Source organism: Cyprinus carpio, chromosome B1 (assembly GCF_018340385.1).
Source record: "Cyprinus carpio isolate SPL01 chromosome B1, ASM1834038v1, whole genome shotgun sequence".
In the NCBI taxonomy this organism is placed as follows: Eukaryota; Metazoa; Chordata; class Actinopteri; order Cypriniformes; family Cyprinidae; genus Cyprinus; species Cyprinus carpio.
In genome coordinates this window covers 10,208,510-10,232,957 of record NC_056597.1, presented here as the reverse complement: position 1 = coordinate 10,232,957, position 24,448 = coordinate 10,208,510, and the positions used below count along the sequence as shown (strand labels likewise).

At 37.2% G+C, this 24,448-nt stretch overlaps 2 protein-coding genes across 4 annotated transcripts; one reads left to right on the top strand and one right to left on the bottom strand.

The window, feature by feature from the left end:
• The first annotated feature begins 569 nt into the window (after positions 1–569).
• LOC109096106 (high mobility group protein B2-like) lies at positions 570–2,803 on the top strand. Its single transcript, XM_042716531.1, has 5 exons — positions 570–725; positions 1,414–1,572; positions 1,749–1,897; positions 1,981–2,155; positions 2,234–2,803. Exons 2-5 carry the CDS (start codon positions 1,426–1,428, stop codon positions 2,408–2,410), a joined length of 648 nt encoding a protein of 215 aa, XP_042572465.1. The 5' UTR covers positions 570–725; positions 1,414–1,425; the 3' UTR covers positions 2,411–2,803.
• LOC109101671 (N-acetylgalactosaminyltransferase 7-like) lies at positions 2,596–19,866 on the bottom strand. 3 transcript variants are annotated; one of them, XM_042716529.1, is made up of 12 exons: positions 19,617–19,866; positions 17,573–18,021; positions 12,619–12,785; positions 10,198–10,328; positions 10,037–10,116; positions 9,154–9,336; positions 7,263–7,380; positions 6,618–6,740; positions 6,283–6,501; positions 6,099–6,197; positions 5,861–5,989; positions 2,596–4,925 (listed from the first exon to the last, which is right to left on the bottom strand). In XM_042716529.1, exons 1-12 carry the CDS (start codon positions 19,740–19,742, stop codon positions 4,788–4,790), a joined length of 1,962 nt encoding a protein of 653 aa, XP_042572463.1. In that variant the 5' UTR covers positions 19,743–19,866; the 3' UTR covers positions 2,596–4,787. The 3 variants fall into 3 exon arrangements, with proteins under 3 accessions (XP_042572463.1, XP_042572462.1, XP_042572464.1); XM_042716528.1 differs by lacking the exon at positions 9,154–9,336 and adding an exon at positions 8,811–8,993; XM_042716530.1 differs by lacking the exons at positions 9,154–9,336; positions 19,617–19,866 and adding exons at positions 8,811–8,993; positions 18,708–18,897.
• Positions 19,867–24,448: the final 4,582 nt, after the last annotated feature.

Here is a 24,448-nt window from a genome sequence, read left to right as displayed (position 1 = left end):
TATATATATATATATATATATATTAAGCACTAAATCTTAGTAACACGAAGAACACTAAGAGAAGTTATACTTGAAGAGAAATTAGAAACTACAAAAACCATGTGACTTATATAATAAAGTTGGTGAAAAGTAATTGAAAAACAGCCATGGGGTGGTTTTAACATACACTTTAACGCATGAGGAGGTGTGAGGCGCAAGGCGTGCCGTCTTCAAACTGGCATCTACACAGACGTCAGCTTTTGTCCATATGGCGCGACATTGACTGAATCACTACAAACTTTACCACAAAACATGAATGTGATTTTGTTTAGCAGGGAGATCATCCCTCAAACACTTTAACTTAGTGGTGTGACCTATTAATTTTTGTTTCAGACACACATTTAAAATAAGAATAAAACTGAGGTGCACTTTCCCGATTCAAAGACTTACCGCTCATTATTTTAAACCCCCAGTTCAACCAATAGCTGACGAGATCAGTGGTGTCGTCATCCGGATCTAATTTCCACGAAGAAACTTGACTGCGGTCATAGACAGCCAATAGGAATTCAATACCGCTCCCAGAACGTTGCCGATTCAAATTTGAACTTGTCCCAACCAATCACACGAGAGCTCAGAGGGTGGAGTCTATGGACATTTAATCAAGTTTGTGCGCCCTGCAGCACAGCCACAAAGCAGCTTACAAGAAGACTACGTACGTTTTGTCCAGCAGTTGAGGCTGATTATAGGTAAGCATGTCTTGGTTTATCTAGCAAGTGTTTTTAGAATTATTATTTTTTTTTTTTTTTTTTAAATGTAACTTTTATCTAGCAAGTCTGAGAAAAATTATGTTTCATTTTCCGAATTGAGTATTTTATACTAAACTTAAGACTTGACTATAATTTTAGTTCAAATTAAGTGAAGTGATGTTTATGGAAAGAAATGTTGTGGGCTCAGCTGTAGCTTTACATTTTTTAAACACATAACGTTAGATTTTCCTGGATTTCAGTAACTTGCTGATCTTGTGAAGTTAAGAGCGTAAGCAGCCATGACTGGCTGGGAGTTTGAGGTCGTAATGGAGGTTCCGCGCCTGTGTACTGAGCCTGAAGCAGCTAAAAGTCCTCCGAAGTAGTGTGCCTTGCCAATTTGGTGGGTTTATCTTCGTTTTAACGCGTAGAATCCGAAACCATTTGCTCTCGACAGACATTCTAGAGCATATTTCCTGCAGTTTAGGCGGGAAAACAAAATGGAGGGACGCTTATTGTTCTAGTTGAGTGTTCTGTTGAAAGCGAAGCAGGAACTTGATCGGATTAACTTGCGTTTAGCGAGCGACCATTTCACTGTTGCTTTACCAGCGTTCAAAGCGACACTCGAACGGAGTTTTGACGAACAATACATGCTGCTGCTTTTATTTACTTATTTTTATATCACTTTTAGCATATCACAGCCATGGGTAAAGATCCTAGTAAGCCCAGAGGAAAGACGTCCTCCTACGCGTTTTTTGTGCAAACCTGCCGGGAGGAGCATAAGAAGAAAAACCCAGGGACCTCGGTGAACTTCTCAGAGTTCTCCAAGAAGTGCTCTGAAAGATGGAAGGTGAGTTGAGCAGAAGGGCTGCAATGTTTTTCCGGGGGGTTGTTGTTGTTAGGGAGGGGGTGGGGCAGAATTACACGATGCATCTGTTACTCAAGTGACTGAGGCTAATGTAGGGCGGGAGGATAAAGAGATGTACACTGCGCCTGGCAGAACCTAATCAGTCCCGTGTGTTTCAGACCATGTCCTCAAAGGAGAAGGGCAAGTTTGAGGAAATGGCAAAAACCGACAAGGTCCGCTATGAAAAAGAGATGAAAAACTATGTGCCTCCTAAAGGTGCAAAGGGAGGGAAAAAGAAGAAGGATCCAAATGCTCCTAAGAGACCACCGTGAGTAATGTTAGTGCACAAATAGACCCATGATATTTCTGTGTTGACTTGAGTATAATTATTTTTTTCCCTCCTATCATTAGATCTGCGTTCTTTGTCTTCTGCTCTGACCATCGCCCAAAAGTGAAGGGCGACAACCCTGGCATCTCTATTGGTGACATTGCAAAGAAGCTTGGGGAGATGTGGTCCAAGCTTTCACCAAAGGAAAAGGCTCCATATGAGCAGAAGGCCATGAAGCTCAAGGAGAAGTATGAAAAGGTAATGGTTGGCCCAATTCTAGGTACTTGCATAAACCATTTGATGTTTTGCTTGTATTAACAAATCATTTCCAACCAGGATGTTGCTGCGTATCGCGCCAAAGGAGTGAAAGCAGATGGTGGCAAGAAGGGTGGACCTGGCCGGCCAGCAGGAAAGAAGGCTGTAGCTGATGATGACGACGAGGATGATGATGATGAGGAAGAGGATGATGTAGAAGAAGAGGATGAGGAGGATGATGACGACGACGATGATTAAACTATCAGGGAAAACTTGAGCGGAGTTGTTTGCAAAACAATGTGAATGCATTTTTTAGCATTTAAAGTTTTTCAATACATGTACAGAAATGTGTATAATTGAATACATATTGAGTTCATGTGCTGTTTTGTAAGGTTAACAGCTTTTTTTTTTTTTTTTTTAAGCACTGCTTTTTGTCTTGATAGCTGTGGTTGCTTTGGTTTCTTTTCCCTGTTCAATATTATTTCTACTGCCATTTTAAGACAAATAAGGAACAACTTGGATTTGTGTGGTGTCTCAATTTTTAAAACAAGCTTTAAAGTTGTGTAGACTGAATCCTTTTTTTATTTTGTATATTATGACCAATTCCCCTTTTCACTGTGTGCAATTTTGACTTATTAAAGAATTTTGCAGGATTTCTGTATTGTCAGACCACGTTTAAGTTCATAGCAGCTAGTGCAGCTTAGTTGAGTAAGATTATTGAAATATAAAAATTACTAATGGACTAGGCAAATTGTATTTACTTTTTTCTTTTTCTTTTTTTTAAGTGTTTAAAAATAAAAACCTTTTAGTTTGTTCAGTTCTGCTTGTTTTAGAACTCTTAAAGCTGTTCTGTATGTACTCCTAGTTTTACAAGCAGGTGCAACTCTACATTAAAAAGAGTTTTGTACTTCTAATAGACTGAACTTTTTTTCAATTAGGCTTAGTTTCTTGTGAGGTGGCCATAAGAACTATGGTCTTAAACCAAGTTTTTTTTTTTTTTTTAAATATACGTTTTGGCCATTTGGTTGACTTGTTGAAGAGGGAACTACTAATTTCTCAAATGGACGACTTGATCTGAAAAATAAGAGACGTAAATGCACAAGCAACCAATCTGTAACCACAGTTAGACTTAAGTACATGAATGATTTATGTTTGGTTTGGCTTTTGCTTGGCCAAGTGACAAGTGGTTCTATATACAGGTTAGGTATATTGTTCTACGCAGTCACTATAAGGTGTGCCATATATCATACAAGTGGCATCTGCTCACCTGCATCCAAAAGATTGCTGCATAGCTGATGCTTTTCCTGCACACACTCAGTCCACTGCCTTGAACAACCTAAGCAGCACACAGACAGTCTTTGGTAATTATTCAAATGCTTGGGATCACTTCCATTTTTTAGTAGGCACTTTCCAAGAATGGAGTACAAAATAGCATGAAACCTTTCTCAATAAAGGGAGGTGGTTCTTTATTTCAGCAACTCTGAAAACAAAATATCGACCTACTAATTATAACCTGTTTAAGCTTACAATTTGAGCTATGCAACTCTTTTGGACAATTTGGAACAACTCTGTTGTCAAGAAACAATAGTATGGCTTCAGTATTAAACATGCTTAAAAGGCCTACTTTTCATGGTTCCATATCTTAGATTATATTTCATCTAACAATTTTGCTACAGAAAAGATGTGATATATGTTTCTTACAAAACAGGCAACCAATGGGATACCCTATTTATGGAAAGTGCCAACAACATTGCCATCAGGCTACAAAAATGTTATCCTTATGATCATCTAAATGATTGAAATATCATTAAACCTGCTACAAACAGCACTTTCATACAAATGTTCCATTTATTTTCTTGAGAAAACAACCATTATAAGTTAGATATTTACACCTTCATTGGGAAGCCCACCATATCTCAAAATGTTAATTTAGAAATAATCATATTTACATTGTACAAAAATGCACACATCGCAATCATTCTTGCCCTTAAAACATAACTTTGCTTGAGATGATTTTTGGCCATGAATAGTATTATAATCAAATGTTGATTTTCACATACAAATAAACATCTATTCCCCCAACCAAGCAAACTTTTGAATGCAGTAGAAAAAAAATAAATGTATCACTTTTTTTTCTTCTCATTGTTGACCCTATATCCCTTTTTCTCTCCACTCCCATTCTTTACCCATAGTATATGGCAAAAAAAATTGCCATTGTGCCAAAGACGAAAATAGTTCAAGTGGCAGGTTGTCACCTCAAACATAAAAAGGTTCAGTGTTAAAAAAATATATGCATCCCAGTACTTGATGGACAACCTGTATTTTATAATGGAGCAGCAACAAAAGTGGTATTAGACAATTCATCTCAGCACACATTGTGCACATTCTGTGTAAGAGAAAAACATTCTGTTAGGTAGACCCCTCCATTCCACAGATTCCAAAGAAAAACCCATGCGATGGACACTGGGGATGAACCGATGTAAACATTGTCTTCAATGGAGAAAAAAAGTTTATGTGTATGATCAGAGTTCAGAGTTATTCGGGTGATGACTAAAACGTAATTAGTCACATGTATTCTGGTAAAACCTGTTGCTGTAGTCAGTGTTTATCCTTGAAGCACATTTGAGCCTGGCTCTCAAACTGCCACAATGTTGTTCATCTCCCACTTTTGCGAGCTCTTGCTGTTGTCACAGTCAGCTATATAAACTTTGTGCAAGACGTCAGAGCGATCCAAGCATTTCCCTGTAGGTATGTGTGTAAATCGATGTAGATCCTATGAGAAATCAGAAGCATTGCAAAAGTTCAATCAAAAATCTATACAGCAAGGTACAAGAGTAAAGTTTGCCAACAACTAACAAAACACTATTTGTACAGTATTTATTAGTAGGTTTTAATCTAGTTTAGTTTACATATACTATTGTTCATTGTTATTACATGTTTGTTAACAACCCGTTAACTAAAGGATATTATGTTTTTATATTTTACTATTGTTCAAAGGTTTGGGGTCAAAGATATTAATACTTTTATTCATTAAGGTACACTAAGCTTTTTTTGTTAAATTTAAAAAAAAAAAAAAAAGTATATTATGAACAAGTACATCATGAATCCATCTTCCACACTGTGTTTTCATCTAATTCTTAATCACTATGGTACGCCTGTAATATAATATTTGGACGACTTTAGACCTGTCAAGACAACAACAGCTGCGGAGTAGCTGCATGACAAACACACAGAAGTAGCTCCGTTTACAATGTTCTTCCGCAAGACGCGTGCAGTTTTGTTTATTAACCACTAGAGCGCCAAAAGTTACACAGTGTACCTTTAAGGTAATGACTGTAAAGAGTTTTACATTGTAAAAAGCAAACTTACAAAACTTGTAACTTACAAAAAACTTCTGAACTATGGTGTAGCCTATATATTAACTTGAATTTCTGCAGATAATACATTTTTAACAATCAACCAAGATTAATGTAGAAGCATTTTTATTGTTATTTTTTTCCAAGCAATTACATAAACTTGGGTTAAACTACTGAAACATATCATAAAGTGTCATATGCAGCTTAATTTGTGTATAGGATTTAACTAAAAAAAATAATTATTCCAAATGTTTTGATGTAATTAAAATGATTTATTTGTTGTAAAAATTGCATTTATTTTATTTATTTTGAAACCAAGGCCAAAGATGGCTCGATACCTCCTGTGACATACCTTAAAATATCTCCACTCCATGTGCTCGTTTAAGTTGCAGTGTGTTATGATGACAGCAGTTCCGTCTCCCCCCTTTGTCAGGCACTGGTCATACTGCATGAGCTGGTTTGCTTCATTAATTCTAAAGAGCTAGAGAAAAGCATAAGCAAAATCATATGAGTGGGAGAGAGGAAAAATAAAAAGCTTGCAGTGCAAACTGTAAAAAGTAAAGTACTGCTGCTAAATCGTTTTCCTTTACCTGATTTCCACCCATTCTATGACAAGGCCCGATTTCGACATTGCCACCATTGGTGTGGCCCATGCTGTCAATGCAGTAGCTGGTCTCAAACCCACGGATCTATTGAAAGAGAAAATTATGACAAATGCCAATATCTTTCCACCAGTTTCAACTGTTTTTTTCTTTGTATTGATTATATAAGCACCTCTCCCCATTCCACATTCTTTGGAGGCAGTGGGTAATGTAGAGGGATGTCATAGGCGATCTCTTCCATGAACCACTTGAAGCTCTTGCAGCGATGTTCCTCTCTGAACTTTTTCAAGCTGCTGATGTCTCCATAGGCCAGCGTCAGAGTCTCAGGTCGACTTGCGTAGAAATAGTCTTTATACTCATCCCACCACACCTCCACCACCCGCACATAGTTCTACATGCAGCCAAAGAGGAGAGTGGAGGTTACAGACTGGATTTAAAGTGTAAAGTATAGCTGTGAACCAGCTTTGTTTTCAGATTCAGAAAACAAAAAAAGAGAGCTGAACTGACCTTAAGTGTGGGGGACGAGCCTACATGAGCAGGAGGTGGGTTTCCCTGCCAGCCCTGCAGACGGTAGATGTGCCCCACCCGTGAACATGGCACAAACAGAAGCTGCCCACCACACTGCCATATCTAGACAGGACACACACACACACACACACACACACACACACACACGGCAGGGATTCAGAAAGTGTTCATGCACAAACTGCTGAAGTGGGATAAATATGTTGCTTTGTGCAATTTATATAGAGGATAAAACGCCCTGAAGTTTATTTTGTGATAAAGACCGTCTGATTGTAGATTACTTTTTTTTTTAAACTTACTTTTTAACTTAAATCAATATATGGGCATGAAGTATTTATTTGAGTGAATTTATTTTGTTATCCTATAAGATAAAACTGAGCAGTCAAATGTTGCCATTGACTCTATTCAGAATTGACTGAATGACATGGAAATGACCAATCAGAATCAATATTTCAGTGTAATATAGAACAAATTAAAATAAAAGCAAGCAAACAGACAAATACGTTTTTGGGGAAAAAAAAAAATAGAAACACAAAATTACCTTGTATGCACACTTTGGAGAACGAAAAAAAAATCAAGTAAAATTTTAAACTGAGAGAGCACTAGCAATTTAAAGTAAGTGTTTACCTTGTAGGATATCTCAAAGTTTTCTCCTCCCCAGATCTGAAGGCCTGGATCATAGAGGCCCAGCTCAAAGAAGAACTCTCTCTCTATTGCAAAGAGTCCTCCAGCCATTGCAGGAGACCTGACACACATATTTACCTGTCAGGAATGTTTGCCCCTTACATTTCACACACATAAGAGTATAGTATTTTAGAACACTAATAGACAAGGCCTTGTTCAGACTGGCAGTAAAAATCTGAAATTCATTTAGTGTTTTTTTTTTTCTTTTCTTTTGTAGTCTGAAAAAATGCATTTTGATAAGCTTAATTTTTTTACTAATATGCTAATAATATTGTGTGTTTTTTGCCACATGTAACATGAGTTTGAACAGTCGAAACAATATATTTTAAAATCTAATTCATGAGGTGAAAAAAAATAAAATTTTTCCTGTAGTGTGAACAAAGCCAAAGAGACACCAAAACAAGCAGTAAATTGCTGTCATACTTAATAAAAATAAAAAAGCATTCCCATTTAAATAAAAATGCTCCTGTTTTGTCTCAGTGCCTTTATATGGTGGCCATAGTGCACAACACAACAAAATCTTCATAACACTGTCAAATCGTCACAACAATTTTGCTGTGTTGTGGCTTTTTTCCGTTGTGTTGCGCTAATTTCGTTGTGTTATGGTTTGTTTCAGTTGTGCTGCGGTAATTTTGACGAAATTTACATAACACAATGAAAGTGTTACAACAGTTTTGCTGTGTTGTGGCTTGTTTCCGTTGTGTTATATTAATTTCGTTGTGCTATGGTTTGTTTCAATTGTGTTGCGCTAATTTTGACGAAATCTATATAACACAATGAAATTGTCACAACCGTTTTGCTGTGTTGGGGCTTGTTTCCATCATTGTGTTGTGTTAATTTCGTTGTTTTGTACTAATTTCGTTTGTTTTCGTTGTGTTGCGCTAATTTTTGACGAAATCTTCATAACACAATGAAATTGTCACAATAGTTTTGCTGTGTTGTGGCTTGTTTCCATTGTGTAGCAGTAAACAGCTTTTGTAAACTTTATTGCAGAGAAGCGGACAGAAAACGGCATATTATAAAACTGTAAAGAGGTTCAAGTAAAAATTTAAGTAGCATACACATTTTTCCCGTTTGGTGACTAGGCACATGCACTTGGGCTCGCTTATGCCACATCACTACCACAGGTAAGATAAGTTTGTAGACACGACAGAATGAAGACTGCATGCAAAGAGAAGCAGAAACAAGGTCTATGAGTTGTTAGTTTAGTAGTTCTAGTAGTAGCGACTCTACCAGAACAGCCATGGTGGAGTCATAATATATGAAGTATTTTGTTAAAAATCACTTCATTGTGTTATGACCACTTCATAGCAGTTAGTATACAGCTTTAGCACTTTGCGGGAAGTATTTAATGAGTGTCATAAGAGCCAAACTGTTAAAGCAGCAGAGATAAGCAGACCACCACCAGTCTTTATAAGTGAGAGGCAAGGTCTCTCCACTTATGTGTATTGTGGTCAGCCTAATCAGCTCAGGATTATGGCTCTAAATTACCGATAGGGCTCAGTTCTAGTTAGTCTCTTCTGCTTCTCCCTGCTATTCAAAGGTATGCGTTTCCAAAGCATGCTCCAGTCCCATGCTCCTCTGGCAAAGCCATCCTCGTCTCCGCCCGCCTGGGGCTCGATGGTGAAAATCTTGCCGTTAATAGCGTCTATGAGAGGCACTGTGCACACCGTTCTGAACATGGCCACAGAGGATGAAGGAGAGGCAAGAGGGATGTCCATGCAAGCAAACATGGACATACATATACACACACAGACAAGGGGACGAGGGAGACAAAAGAAGAGAGAGACAGAATGGGTTTAATGATCATGCTTATGGGAGGGTGGAAGTTTACCGATAAGGCTCTGTCTTATGCTTTCTCTTAGCCTTCTCCCTGCTGCTGAGAGGGACCCTTTTCCACAGGAGGCTCCAGTCCCAGGCGCCTCGCGCCAGACCGTCCTCATCCCCTCCCTGCTGTGGCTCTATGGTATAATCATTGCCGTCTATGTAATCTATCAACGGTACTGTGCAGACCGTTCTGCAACATTAACACAACATACATTACGGTTAAGATTTAAAAAAATAAAATAAAACATACCTGGATAGTACATCAGAAATAATTTTTTTAAAAAGAAATTATATTTTATATTAATATTCGAATAACTTTTCCAGATAACTAACATCATGTGGTCCAACCAATATACAGAAACATAAAACATGATTATTTCATAGATGAGACCACTGCAATGCAGGCTATCTAAAAAGTCTCTCTCTCTCAAAAAAAAAAAAAAAATTCAAATAACTTGACAGTTTTATGACAATACAAAATTTCAGACTGTATGTCATGTCATGTGGTGCAACTCCACAAAAATATAATGATATTTATGAATTCATGATATTTATATTTAAAAAATATCACTTGAAAAATATCAAACGTTTAACTTGTTCGATATTTACAAACAAAACTGATCAATGATGTGAACACTCACCCGTATTTAAGGTGCAAGGAAAATATTACAATTTATTTTTAGGTTACACCACATGACCTTTTCAGAGTCATCCAATTTAAAACTTTTTCTTAAAAAAAAAATGGTATAAAATTTTTCATAAATATGAAATTAGCATGAATAGGAAAAGTACACTTCTAGAACCCAGCACCTTTATTTTAAACTAAAGAAAAAAAGTATCCTCGAAGTCTCTTTCAGCGAGCACAGATCATCCTAGAGTATAAATCATACCGGTCTTTTGAAATGGGGGCCACCAGCGGGGCGTACCAGTTCACCTCAACTTCACAATGAGCATCGAGGTAGATCAGCACCTAAGGAAAAAACCATAGTGTGACAAACAAATCACATTAATGTAGACCCATTAAACAGTATGTTGATAATGGGGCCCAAACCTGTCCCAGAGTGGCTTTGCGGGCTCCTATGCTCCTGGCCTGGATCAGACCCTCTCTCTTCTCATTGCGGAACAGTTTGACCAACCCATTCCATTGTTTTATGTACTCCTCCAGCCTCTCTTTAAGATGAACTAATGAGAGAACACATACAAACAATCACAAAAACTGTCAGATCAAGGTTTTTTTTCTCTCCCCTATATTGTCTAATGTACCTCATGAGCACCATGGCAATATGGTATGAGCTATATAACGTGCAGAAGCAAAACTTCCAGCTTTCTGCCTGCATATATTATTATAGCTTGCTACTCAGTTGTAAAAGAAAGTTATTGGCATATTGCTCACACCTACACCATTACTATAGCAACCACTGTAGATATACAAGACATTAATTATACCAGAGCAAGTGGATCCAATTTGACCACTGAAAAAACAGTGCAGACAGTCAGCCCTAAAGATTGCATTTGAAAAACAAAACTGTGTGCGACATTAACAAAGTTTTTACTGACCTTTATTACTAAATGCATGAAACATTCTGAGCCTAATACGCCCTTTATTGATTCTTATCGGCTAAGTCTGCAGCTCTGCATTCATTCATAGTTCCCCAGTGAGTGATCTCTTAAAGAGTAATGATCTCTATTCAGTAACAGTCTGCTTGCCCCATATTAATGAACAGGTGCCCAGCATTAGTCTTCAGGCAGACCGCCTACAGGTTGAGGCAATGATATGTCTCTTTCACTTAGGAGTGCAGAATAGACTCTAGAGAGGGGTATCAAAACTAAAACCATTCCTCACTTTCTTAAACCTGAAAAACCAGTAACTACTCAAAGACAACGATACACATAAAATCACAGAATATTTAGAAAACTAAGGACCAAAAAAAAAAAAAAAAAAAATTCCTAAAAAATAGTCATATTTTGGAGAATTTCATTAGATGAACAAAGGTCTTACGGGTTTGGAACAACATAAGGGTGAGCAATTTATGAAAGAATTGTCTTTTTTTTGTGCGTGTGTGTGAACTAACCCTTTAAGCCTTTCCATGTATTTTAGACCACAGCTTCTCTACATTAAAAAATATAAATCCGTTATATTGAAGTCTGCATGAAACAAAATAAATAAATAGTTGTTTTGTGTGAACAAAATAAATAAATAATAGTAATAATATTAATTATTATTATTATTATTATTATTAATAATAATAATAATAATAAAAATATTTTTCTGTGTGTATGTTATTTTTTTTTTTTTTACCCTATAATTCTTAATAAAAATGCCAACATTCAATCATTCGGTAAAACAACAAACTTCTCTATGGTGATGTGTGCCTGATTTCTTCAATTATTTACTCTGCTTAAGCCCCAGCCCTTTCTTACAATCGACCCTAAAATCATATTCAGTTGATTTTTCTCCATCCAATCAACAACTGACGGATAGAACCAAGTTTCTGCCCTAGATTTTTTTCAATAATCCATATCACTCAGATGTAAATTACAATATGGAAGAAAACATCCATCTTACATTTCGTCACATATAATTATCAACTGACGGATAGAACCAAGTATTTTGGATGAAAGCCTGGAGGCTTTTCTTTGTATCAAGTAATTTACAGTGTTAAGGTTCACACTAAATACAATAAAATTATGCGCCACAAGGATGCGCTGTTTTAAAATCTCTCTAATGTAAAGTCTATGACACTAAAACAGTGATGACAGACACAGAGAAGACTTCACTTAAATGAACTAGTTAACTGTTTTAAAGTGGGATATACTCCACCCCAAAATGACCTTTTTTTTACTTCACTGTTATTTACTTGGCAGTCTATGGGACAGTCTCAAGCCTCCAGGTTTTCATCCAAAATATCTTAAATTGTGTTCAGAAGATGAACAGAGCTTTTACGGGTTTGGAACGACATGGGGGTAAGTGATTAATGACAAAATTTTCATTTTGGGGTGGAGTATCCCTTTAAATCTTTTCTTTGAAATTACCAAATGGACAAGATAACCATTTCACTCAGATTAAGACTTCCTAATGGTTTTTGATGAGGAGGACAGGAAATTGTGTTTGATTATTGCCTGTTTACTCAGCTGTTGCAACACAATACAATGTTTAAGGGACGTAAACAACAGCAACACTACTTCCAGTTACTTATATATCTATACTGATCTGAAAGCAACTGACCTACTCCCCGACACAAGTGAAGTCTCCTTTGTGATTATTAAAAAACACTGGCATCAATGCACCTCTCTTTTCCATGTTTGCATTGTAAATATGACTTCAGAGTTGTTGTCATTTTTAGTTAATTTTTTCAGTTTTGCACAAAATAAGGCCAGTATGTGTGCTGACTTTAAAAAAAGTGACAAGCATAGAGTACACACATGCTATGTAGAGTGTTTGATGAAGAAATTAAAAAAAATGTCAAACTACCTTTGTTACTAAAGTCATCAATCATGACAATCTCAGCCAAGTATTTCCTTGGGGTTCTTTTGATGACGCTGTGCACCGTCCTCATCAGGGTGGACCAGCCCTCATTATGGAAGACAATGATCACGCTGGAGGTGAGGAGGTTTTCATCATAGTGCCAGTATTTACACCTACAGACAAATATACATAGTTATAAAGCACACTATTTTGGATGTGAATGTTGTTGTGGAGTTGATCTCATGGTGTGCACTTGCACACAGTATAGCATGCATTAGTGGTAGATTCCTACACACTTGCATCTACCTCCATCCTGTGGAAGCAATTTGTGAGACAGGAAACAGCAACTTTGCACACGGTTTCCTCTGTAATAAAGGGAGAGCAATGCCCAAACACACTTCCTCATTCTCTTTCTAAGCTCGAAGTTACAATTTCTTTATCCAGTTTCATTCACTTGCAGTTTTGTGTGTGACAGAAGAAGAAATGCTGTTTAAACTAGAGTTTGAATTGCACAAACGCAATCTTATTTTTAAGAGTTATAGTAGAAATATGGAGGTAGTTGGTAAAAGATTACATTTCAGGCCTACTTGAGCTATAAAATTGAAGAATAAGCACAAAAAAGCATAATAATGAAAACTATTATGGCTTTGTTTGTAGACTCCAGGTGGGTTATTTGCACTAGGGTTAAGTTAATGTACAAATTCTTATAAAGTGCAAACAGAAGTTTTAAAGTAGAAGCTTGAGCAGCTTACAAAACAGAAAATGTGTATGAGGAAACTCATGATGCTTAAAGTAAATAGGACATAGATCTGCCTAAGCCAAGCATATGCATGTAATATAGGCTTGATTAAACGCATTTGATGTTGTAACAAACACAACATTTCCTTCCCAAAACCAAAAAAAAAATTGTTTCCTGTCTGCAACATACTGCAAGCAATACTTTTTTTCTTGTGGCAGTTTAGCCTCTTTTAACATCAGCTTTGAGTGCCATGTAACAAGTCTTACATAGCACAGTAAAGCCACTGAACTGGAACAGCAACTCACTCCCATGACATTCAGTCTCAGTGGAGATCAGGGTGTGCTGCACTACTTAAAAACAAGCTAATACTAACTGTGCATTGAAACTACAGCGATGGATGCTATTTACTTACATGTTTTAGCTAATTTTAGCACTGAATCTCTGAGGTAATATTCAGTCGTGACGTCAATTTGTAGGCCAACTCAGAAGGCTAATTCCTCAGTTATCTGAATACCAGTTTTTTGATTTGTGTGTAAAATATGGTCTTGATGAGATTACTCAGAGACTTTCATGTTTTGTTCTAGAATATAAATTACAAATGTGAGTTTTAAATACTTAAGCTGCTAAGAAGTTACTTTAGAAGAACTACAAGTTGTCAGAATCAAGAAGAACAAAAACCCACATCCTTGTAGTGGTTGAAGTCTTTATTTAGAACGCTGGCTTTGAAATTCAAAACAAGGGTTAGAGTTAGGGTCTCTCCAGGTAATGTTAACTACACTGACCTTATTTTACATAAAAAAAAAATCAAAAAGATCTCAAATTGATGTACATTTAAAGGTAGAAGTGTATTCTGAAAGTTTCTTTAAAGGCTAGAATATGTTATATATGTGATTGATTGATTAATTGGAGTGCTTTAAATGCATGAAACAAAAGGGTAATTTCATGTCTGTTTCCCTTCATGTCGCAATGAGCGATGTCATTTTAACGAGGCTGAAGTGACTGCCTTAAAAAAAAACTGTTTGCACCAACAAAGATATCAGACTTACAATGACAAAATGATTTGCTGTTAACATGCTTCAGCATGTTTGTCTCATGAGGAAGACATGAGTAGATTATAAACTGCAGCAAAACCTCACTTCAGAGAAAACACTGACATCTTCAGACAAAAGTTGGTATCACTGTGTACACTCACCAACAATTCAGTATCTCATAAAAAAATACAACTAATGAAAATGCTCTAATGTAATCATGTTATGGTTTAAATCCGCATAATTAAGTCTGAGAGAGATACATATATCTAACATACCTGGGCCCGTATTTACGAAAAATCTTAGTGCTAAGAGTTGCTGCTAGTGTTTTAATCCGTTTGATTAAGTTTGATGGAAGTGAGTTAATAAGACACTACACATTAGTTCGTGCAGGGATTATGCTTGCCACTGATCTTATTCGAGACACCATGCAGAAATCCTATAGCGCCAGAAATGGAAGCAATCACTACATTAACTACATAAACATATTTGGCAACTGGAAATATGCAACTATGCAGCAGTGAGGATTTGGGTCTATCACAACCTTCTATAAGCAAAGTGATAACACAAACAATTACATCACTTTCAGAACCTTAATGTATCGCTATTCATTTCCTATAAAATACGTTAAGTATTACAGCATGGTAAATAAAAAATAAAGAATATTTATACGTGTGTGTGAGAGAAATGGTAAAACAGGAAAAATTACGCCAGTAATTTCAAAGTGAAGGCTTATAATAGACCCTACTCTTAAAAGTGCTCTTTTATATCCTTCTTGGACAACCAACCAATCACAGTCTTCAAAAGCCTGTGTCATAGCTAGTAACGGGGTCAGCCCCGCCTCCTCACTAAGATAAAAGTTTTTTGTCTTTTCCTTGCTCAGAGTTGTTCTCAGATTGGTCCTGAATCACTTTTAAAGGGTCGCTCCACCGCAAAATGAAAATTTTGTCATTAATCACTTTCCTCCATGTCGTTCCAAACCCTTAAAAGCTTTGTTCGTCTTCGGAACACAATTTAAGATATTTTGGATGAAAACCAGTAGGCTTGAGACTGTCCCAACAAAAATAAAAGACAACAAAAAATAACAATTCCTCTCCTCTGTGTCTCTCCAAATCAGCGTAGTGCCATTTTGGCAAATCTGAGCAGTACGCAGGCGGCGTACACTCTTCTGTGCCAGCAGCGCTGTGCCGAAGTGCTGTTTGCTTTCAAACCAAAGCGTTTATACACCTAAAAACATATCCTTGTGGTGCAGCTGATACAAAAGAGCATACGCCACCTGCGTACAGCTCAGATTCGCCAAAATGGCACTACGCTGATTTGGAGAGACACAGAGGAGAGAAATTGTTGAATAAAGTCATTATTTTTGTTTTCTTCGTGTACAAAAAGTATTCCCGTCGCTTCATAACGCTATGGTTGAATCACTGATGGCAGATGGACTATTCTGACGATGCTTTTCATACTTTCCTGGACCGTGACAGTGTTACTTACTTGGCAGTCTATGGGACAGTCTCTCAAGCCTACTGGTTTTCATCCAAAATATCTTAAATTGTGATAATTACAGACAGGTTGGAACTGAAGTCTGCAGGACGGTAGCTCTCCAGGAGCAGGATTGGAGATCCCTGAGCTAAGACTACTAGTTAGAAAATTTTAAGCTAAGCTAGGATCTCTCTGAGAGGATTCTTAGAATCTTTAAGAATACGGGCCCTGATCATTTTGAAAGGGCCATTTACCAAGCAATAATAACAATGCCACCAAAGATCAGTGCAGGTTGTTCTGTTCCCAGTAACATTTACCTTTACACCTTGCCTGCACCAAAGAACAGCAGTGTACATTGTTTTAGCCCTGACTTGGATCCAGACACTATCCAGATTTCTCTGCTAAAAAAGGGTTTGATTTCACCAGGAGGAAGTGAGTTTTAGCAAGCTAGAGTGAGTGTTTTTAAAGACATTGAGTCAAAACATGTAGCAGTGATATTACAACGCAGCTGAATGAATAAGCATGACTGAGTTGAACTGAACTGAATGACCCTGATTTATTTATTTGTTTGATATAAATTTTCAAAATCTATATAAATTCAAGAAAGTATGCTCAAGGTCAAGTTCAATACAATTTTAATGAAAGTATAGTTCACACCAAAAAAAAAAAAAGAATATTTTGTCATAAACATAAAAGAAGATATTTTAAAGAATGCTGGTAAAATAACTGTATTGTGTAATGACATGAGTAAATTATGATCATGTCTTTTTTGGGTGAACTATCCCTTTAAACCCATCTTTCAGGCTCTCTGCAAAAGGAGTGGCACTGACTACAATGCCATAAAACTGCAGTAATGACTAAACTGCTGATGCTGCATGTTGTTTTGACTATCAACTCAATGTATAACAAATGTGAGGTGCGACCATTTTATGATTATGTCAGAAAAGAAATCCTATTAAACAATGAGTTTGTTTCCAAACTGGATGACCTACCGGGGTCAGATACCAGACCTGTTGTTAAAGCCTCAGTTCAGTTCTGAAGCTGTATAAATTTATAAAGCAGTCTCAGGCAGATAATCCAGCTTTCCAGCTTGAGGGGAGTTAATGAGAGAGATTGCAGCTTATCATTCAGCTGTGACGTGGACAAACAACATTTTTGTGGCTGAATTATGGGCATAATGCCGATCCTATTTAACATCTGGAACATTAGTAATAGAGTGCAGCACATTATCTTTTGAGTACTAACTGTCCTCTGAATGAAAAGTGTATAAATACAACCAGTAATGTACTGCAACACAGTACACTTTTTCTGTCAGAAGGTACTTCCAAGCTACTTCCACGTCCCATGGTGTTACGTCATGAAAATTATGATTTTGTGATGCTACCATGAGCAAAATGAATGGGTATTTTTTGTTAGTGGGAACTGAAAAGAAAAAAAGAGAAATGACGTGGCTAAAGAAGCAGGTAGTTCGTCATCTACTATACCACTGAAATAGCTTGTTTAAAAAAGGTGTGTACTTATTGTTTTCATCTTTCTGGGTGTGATCACAAAAATAACTTGGAAAGCAAACATTCCAGACCTGAATGTCTATAGTGTGTTTGGCCTGAGCATCTTAAAAAACACAAACAATCTCTTGCTAAAACAAGAGAGGATCATCCGGTTAATATCTTGTATAGCAAAAAGCCTTTGAAAACAAAGCAAAAATACTCATACTCACTCTTCATGTCGTAAGTCGCCGACGGTTCGATCCAGAGAAATCATGTCGCTGGCTACCATATTAAAACCAAATTCCTTGATGCTGGCCTGAACAGCATCTTTGTACTCTGGTCCCAGTACGAATGCTTTGCTGCCCTCGCCCGGTCCGCCCTGGACCCCCTGAGGCTCAGGTTCCTTAGGCTCAAAGTTGCCCAGAATTCCTTTCTTCAACACAGGATCACTATAAACATTGGTGTGAGGCTTGAAAGTGACATATTGCTTCTGGATGACATTCTGCTGGTTCTGGGCTTTGAATGCAGGGTTTGGCTTGTCACCATTTTTCTGGCGGATAGACTCTAGATCGACCTCAACTCCTTCGACGTGGGGCCAAGGAACAACCGGCTTGAACTGGTCAGCCATGTCATTGTTGGGAAGGTTGGGCTGCAAGAGTTTACCTGCATCTCGTCCTGCCTATGAAATGAGACAAATGTATGAGACAAATTGGTGGTGATAAAATTCTAAAAATATAGTTAACCTATATGTATATATAGGTTGTGGTACACTTGTCTTTTCATTTTGAAATCCATGATTTTTATACAGTAAATGTAAGAATAACTTATGTTGTTATTAATATTTTCAATGGAAGCAACTTTGGTTTACTTATCTATACATTGAGAAATCATGTTAAAATGTGATTAATTATCCTACATCAGGCTTAAAAGAAATGTTTATTAGTCCATCACTAATATTAGTTTCAATCATCACTGTATTGTATTGCATTGTTTTGCCCCACAATAAAAACTACAGAACTCTGATCATAAAATATGATCAAACAAAGGCATATTATTGGGCAATACAGATAGATGGCTGATATGTATGTGTATTTTATGTAAGATGTCTGCCATACAGTTATAAAAAAAATTATATTGTTATGTGAATATTTTTATTTGTTGGTGATTTTTTTAAATTTTGGCTATGTGATTATTTTTGCTAATTTTTGGATTTTTTTGTTAAGTTCCTCAAGTATAAGCTCCATATTCTTACCATATCCTACTTCATCAGTCTGATGTATCAAATAATACTCAATGAGAAACATGTAATTTTTTTAGGATTTTGTTTTTATATGTTGTATAAAGATTCAATAAACATTTACTTACAAAATATAGATCCTGACTATAACTTCACGTCGGCGTTACAGGGTTAAAAGGCCACATGCAGAGACCGACACAAGCAACTTAAAGCCAACATTTACATAAGAACCGATTATGCAAAACATAACCTAAAGAGAAATGAGTAAACAAAGAAGAGACTCCGTGCAAACAGTATATGCTCTGTGCAAATAAATCCAACGTTAACTACAATGCCAGAACGACAAGCCAAGGTAAACCAGACAGGCCATTGACTGAAAGCTGTCAAGTGTGCCACGTGTCAGTGCACATACACACACACACACACACACACACACTTGCATTTGTATACAATCTCTTGTGAAAGTAGAGAAGTGTGTTTCGGTGTGTATTCGAGCTGATATTCGGCCTTTAACTCAGTCGGCAAGCACATCGACCCCTATTCAATCTCGAAGACCCCTTTAGTCCACAGTCAGTACTGAAACAGCAAACCACCTAGTAAAGAACACCGGAAATAATCCTATTTTACTTGAAAACATCCGCTTTTTATGTGATTTTATATAAATAATGCGTGTCTCAAATAAAGAACAAGTAACTAGAATAACGACCTTCCGGGTTCTCACTGAATTTGACACTTGTGAGGATGTAGAGAGCGACATTTAGCTCTCCGTGCTAGCAGCTTACAGCCATATCTGCGTGTTTTAGTTCATTCGAATGGAAACGCATATTTCGTTACATTTCGGGATAAATATAAACGTCTGTGTCTGTTACAATTCATCAGACAGTTCTCGCTGCTCATCTCCATGACAACCGCAGCAGTTAGCATGCTAATCATCATGCTAGCCGAGCCTGTGGAATACTAAGACGGGGTGAAAATAACACTACAACGAAAACACTCACGGATCAAGATAACTCAAGAACATTAAAGCGATACTTTACCAGAGCTCCAGCAAACGGGTTATCGTCGACTGCCTTCGGTGTCAGCGAAGACCAGAGCAAAACCAGCCCCAAAAACGTGCCGATGACCAGTAAACTTCGAAGGAGAAATCCAACTTTTAACCTCATTTTGGAAAATCAGTTGACAAATAATAAGAAATAAAGAAAAAGGGGAGCCAGCACAAATAAATAAACACTCCGCAGCCTGTATGGCCGCATCGAGTCCCTCCCTCTCCCTAAATAAGCTTCTCTCTCTCTCCTTGCTCCTTTATTCAATTAAACTCCCACTGTTACGAAGGTTTATGATTGATTGAGTCACGAAAAGACAGTGATACAAAAAGGCAATCAGTTGCGTGAGTGCGTGCGCGCGCCACGCAGGACGTGCGAATGCTACACAGTCTATGGTGAATGAACACACACAGACATGCAGCATGATTGATTCATTGATAGGAAATAAAAGGCCCGAAGATATGGCATATGTGTTACACATGTTTACACATGGTTTGTCACTGCAAGGGCGATCAGATGTTGTTACTGTTTCCCTGTAGCACTGTATTAAGTGTCTTACATTACGGACATTGCAGTTTATTGCTGCGGTCACATCTACAGTCCTGTCACAGGACTATGGCATGTTCACACAGGTGATCAGGAACCGGCCTAGACATCTTTCTCCTGGTGTTTTTCAGAGACAGAGGCAGAGTCAGTCTCCTGGAGTTTTAAAGGCTGTTCCACAGGTGCACATGCAATATTTGTTTGTGGTTCATTGACCAAGCATTATTAAACAAAAAACAAACAAACAAAACAAAAAACACTCCTTGTTTATACCCTTTCTAATAAAAATCTGTAAAGCTTATTTGTATTTTATAAGATTTGCTTTCACATAGGGAGGTACAATGCATCTGTAACTTTTTCCAGATTTTGTTGTTACAGTCTTATTCCAAAGTTAATTATTTTCCTCAAAATTCTAAAAACAACACCCCATAATGACAATGTGAAAGAAGTTTGTTTGAAATCTTTGCAAATTATATATATATTCAAAGCCTTTTTGGCACCAATTACAGACTCTTTTTGGGTATGATGCAACAAGCTTTGATCATCAGCATTTGGCAATCATCTGACATTCTTCCACTCGCCTCTTCACCTCTCAAGCTTTGATGGGGCAGATGCACATTTTCAGGTTTCTCCAGAAATATAGGTTCAAGCTCAGGTTGTGGCTGGGCCACTCAAGAACATTCACAGAGTTGTCTATAAGCCTCTAAGCTGTGTGCTTAGGGTCACTGTCCTGTTGGAAGATGAACCTTCTGCCCAGTCTAAGGGGCCTGAATGGTTTTGAATGATTTTTAATTAGTTTTATTTCAATATTTTTGTGTATTTTGGTGTTTTGTTCTTTTCTTATGATTTGATCAGTCCCTTCCGCTGAAAAACAGCCCCACAGCATGAGACTGCTACCAGCACACTTTACTTTTGGGATGGTACTCTGCAGGTGATGAGCAGAGCTGGTTTCCTTCAAACATGATGCTTAGAGGTTCATCAGACCAGAGAATCTTGTTTCTCACAGACTGAGTGTGTTTTCATGTGTCTTCAATCTTCATTGAGTAGAGGATTGAGTTTGGCAACACCAGCATAAATCCCAGATCAGCTGAGTGTTGCAGTCCTTAGGTTTCTCCCATCTGCAAATATGATCATGGAGCTCATCTAGAGTGACCATCAGTCTAGACAAGGCCCTTCTCCATCAGTTGCTCAGTTTGGCCAGTAGGCCAGCTCTAGGAAGAGTCCTAGTTGTTTCAAACATATTCCATTAAGGGTAACAGTGACTACATGCTTCTGTGACCCTTCAATGCTGCAGAAATTTTTCTGTACCCTTCCCCAGATATGTGCCTCGATAAAATCCTGTCTAAGAGGTCTACAGACAATTCTTCATGGTTTGGTTTGTGCTCTAAAATGCATTTGTTCTTGTTTAATGGCGACTAACTCCTTAGGAGCATTGTTGCCACCTACTGTTTTTTTTATGGGGATTGTTTCCTTATGATGTTTTTTGTGTCATATTGTACTGGATGTGTGATTAGTCTGAATTTTTGGAGGGTATGAATTTTTTGTGTGGATGTTTCATACTCTCTCGTTTGGATGTCTTCATACAACAGCAGCCAATCTACGAAAAAAAAAAAACTAAATTACAAAGCACTTCATCGCCACTTGCACTCTCATACCTGCGACAGAGGAAATAGCACTGAGAGGTTCAAACTGCCTCGCGTTAACACTTAGCTCTTCGGATTTGCTCCAGTCTTTTCCCAGGACGCTGTACGTTATAGTACTAAAACAAATTATATTTCTATTACCACAGTGTCTTGTCTCCTCAATGTTCTGTGTCCTCAAGATCGCAGGTACTGAGAGTGCCTGACATTGAGTTCGTAATTTAGCTCTCAACACTGGCCTAATCAAACAAAAAAACAACAATAGAAAGGATGCTAATAAAAAATGTCTTTGGGATCATTAGAAAATCACAGTGCAGAGTGCAAGTCTTTGATCAGAGTGTTGGAGCTGCAGCCAACCCTCTGCAGAAAGAAACGTTTATGTTGACCTTCAGGCAAGATGCTTAATAGGAAGGGGGTTAGCTCCCTAACACTTAGCCTGCTCCAGTCATACATATATATTTAGACCAGGGATCCTCAAATCTGGACCTTGCTCTGCATAGTTTAGCTCTACCCCATTACAACCTTCTCAATGTCTTGGGATCATTAAATATCTTCAGGTGACTTTGATCATTGGAGCTAAACCTCCTTGACCCAGGGCAAGTGAGACCCTAAACCTGAGTCATAAATATTTAATTATATTTATATTTTTGATTTTTGTTGTTGTATATATATTTAATTTTTTCTTAGTATATCTTTATATATCTTTATCCTTCTCCCAAAGTTTCTTAATGTGTCTTTATATTCTTTAAATATACAGGTGTGTGCCTTTCCAAATCATATCCAATCAACTGAATTTACCACAGGTGGACTCCAATTGAGTTGTAGAAACATCTCAAGGATGATCAGTGGAAACGGGATGCACCTGAGCTCAATTTTTGAAGGCTGTGAATACTTTTGCACATGTGATTTTTTCTTCTTATTTTCTTCTTTTTAATAAATTTGCAAAGATTTCAAACAAACTTCTTTCACATTGTCATTATGAGGTAGCCTATTGTTTGTAGAATTTTGAGGAAAATAATGAATTTAATTCTGTAACAATTTTTTTTTTTTTTTTTTTTTGGAAAAAGTATACTGCTGTGAATACTTTCTGGATAAACTGAATACACTCACACATCGTTCACTCACTGTATGGGGAAAATAAACTTATTTTAAGAAATGTCTCAGTCTATAAAGTCAATGGTCACCATAACTATTTGGTTACTAACATTCATCAGGATATCTTCATGTCCCGCCAAACAAAGAAATGCATACATTTGGAACACCTTGAGGGTTAAAAGTAATTGTTGTAAATGTTGTTTTTTTTTTTTGGCCAAAAATCCCTTTTAGTTTACTGTCATCCAGATTTTTCTGTCTCTTTCTGGTCTCTTGTTCTTGGTGATGCTTTCTTTTTCCTGCTTTATATGGGAATTCTTTAGGATTTGTGTCCCTCTATTAATCATTTTATGCTCACTGACAATAATAATGCTATCCAAGCCATATCTTATTACAATGGGCAGTCGTAGTAATCGTTTTCAGTCACAAGATGGCGCCAAATTAACTCAGACTAGAGAAATCGTCATGTTGCACACCTTCCCCACAGCAAAATAGTTTCTGGTTAGGCTCCCGTCTAATGCAAAAATTTTGAACTGTATTTTTTTGCTAGTCACCTATAAGAATCTAAAGAACAAATAAATTAAAAAAAGGCAAATTACACGTATCCTCTCATTTATCATTTCAGGCTTAAAATAATATGGGCTGTCATGACTCACGCATTATGTCGACTACACATTTACATGTCAACTAGCTGAAGATATCATAATCATTTCTTAAATAAAACTAATTTATTTAATCAATTTATTTAATTTATATACATTAGAAATTCCATGCTAAAGTGGAAATTGCTATGGACAATTCTCTCTCCTGAAACTGCTTGACAGTACTTATTATTTATTGTTATAGAAACCTGGGACACTGCACCGATACACACCACCTGAAACTCCTAAGACTGTTTAAACCGGGACATCTGGTCGCCCTACCTTTCCCTTATTTGCAACAACTGTTTTCCATTTTCACCGTGACAACTTAAACTCTGTTTGAGTTTAAATACAACATCCGCCATTCATGCTCTGTACTGAAGTGGGCGTGTCTATTGTCTGTGGTCATGTGCTCTGAATGGATCCCGGATCGGTCCAAACCACAGTTAAGGTATATAATAGCATCACCCTTGTTAACTGTGCTGTAACTACACTATCTGGCCGCATAACTGTTTCAACGCTGGTTCTTGAGTAGCCTATATTGAAAAAAAAGAAGTCCTAATTTGAAATTTCATTTTGGTTTCATTAATCTGTAGTCATTGTAGTATAATTTATGTAGGCCTCTGTATAGTTGTTTCATGTAAAATCAGTGGAAGTTTATAGTATTGACAAGTGTGAGAGATTCTTTTGAACAACATGATTGTGTATAAGTTCATGACATGGTAAACCATAAGATAAATACACACATACAAACATTTTTATGTTAAAACAAAATAATTTATCTAGAGTTCTTGACTGGAAGCTCGACGTCCATGTACACCACGTGTTTAGCGAAGTATGGCAACCCATACTCGGAGTAGTGCACTGCAATAAACCCAAAGTGCACACAGTCGGCGGCGAGTAAAGGAAA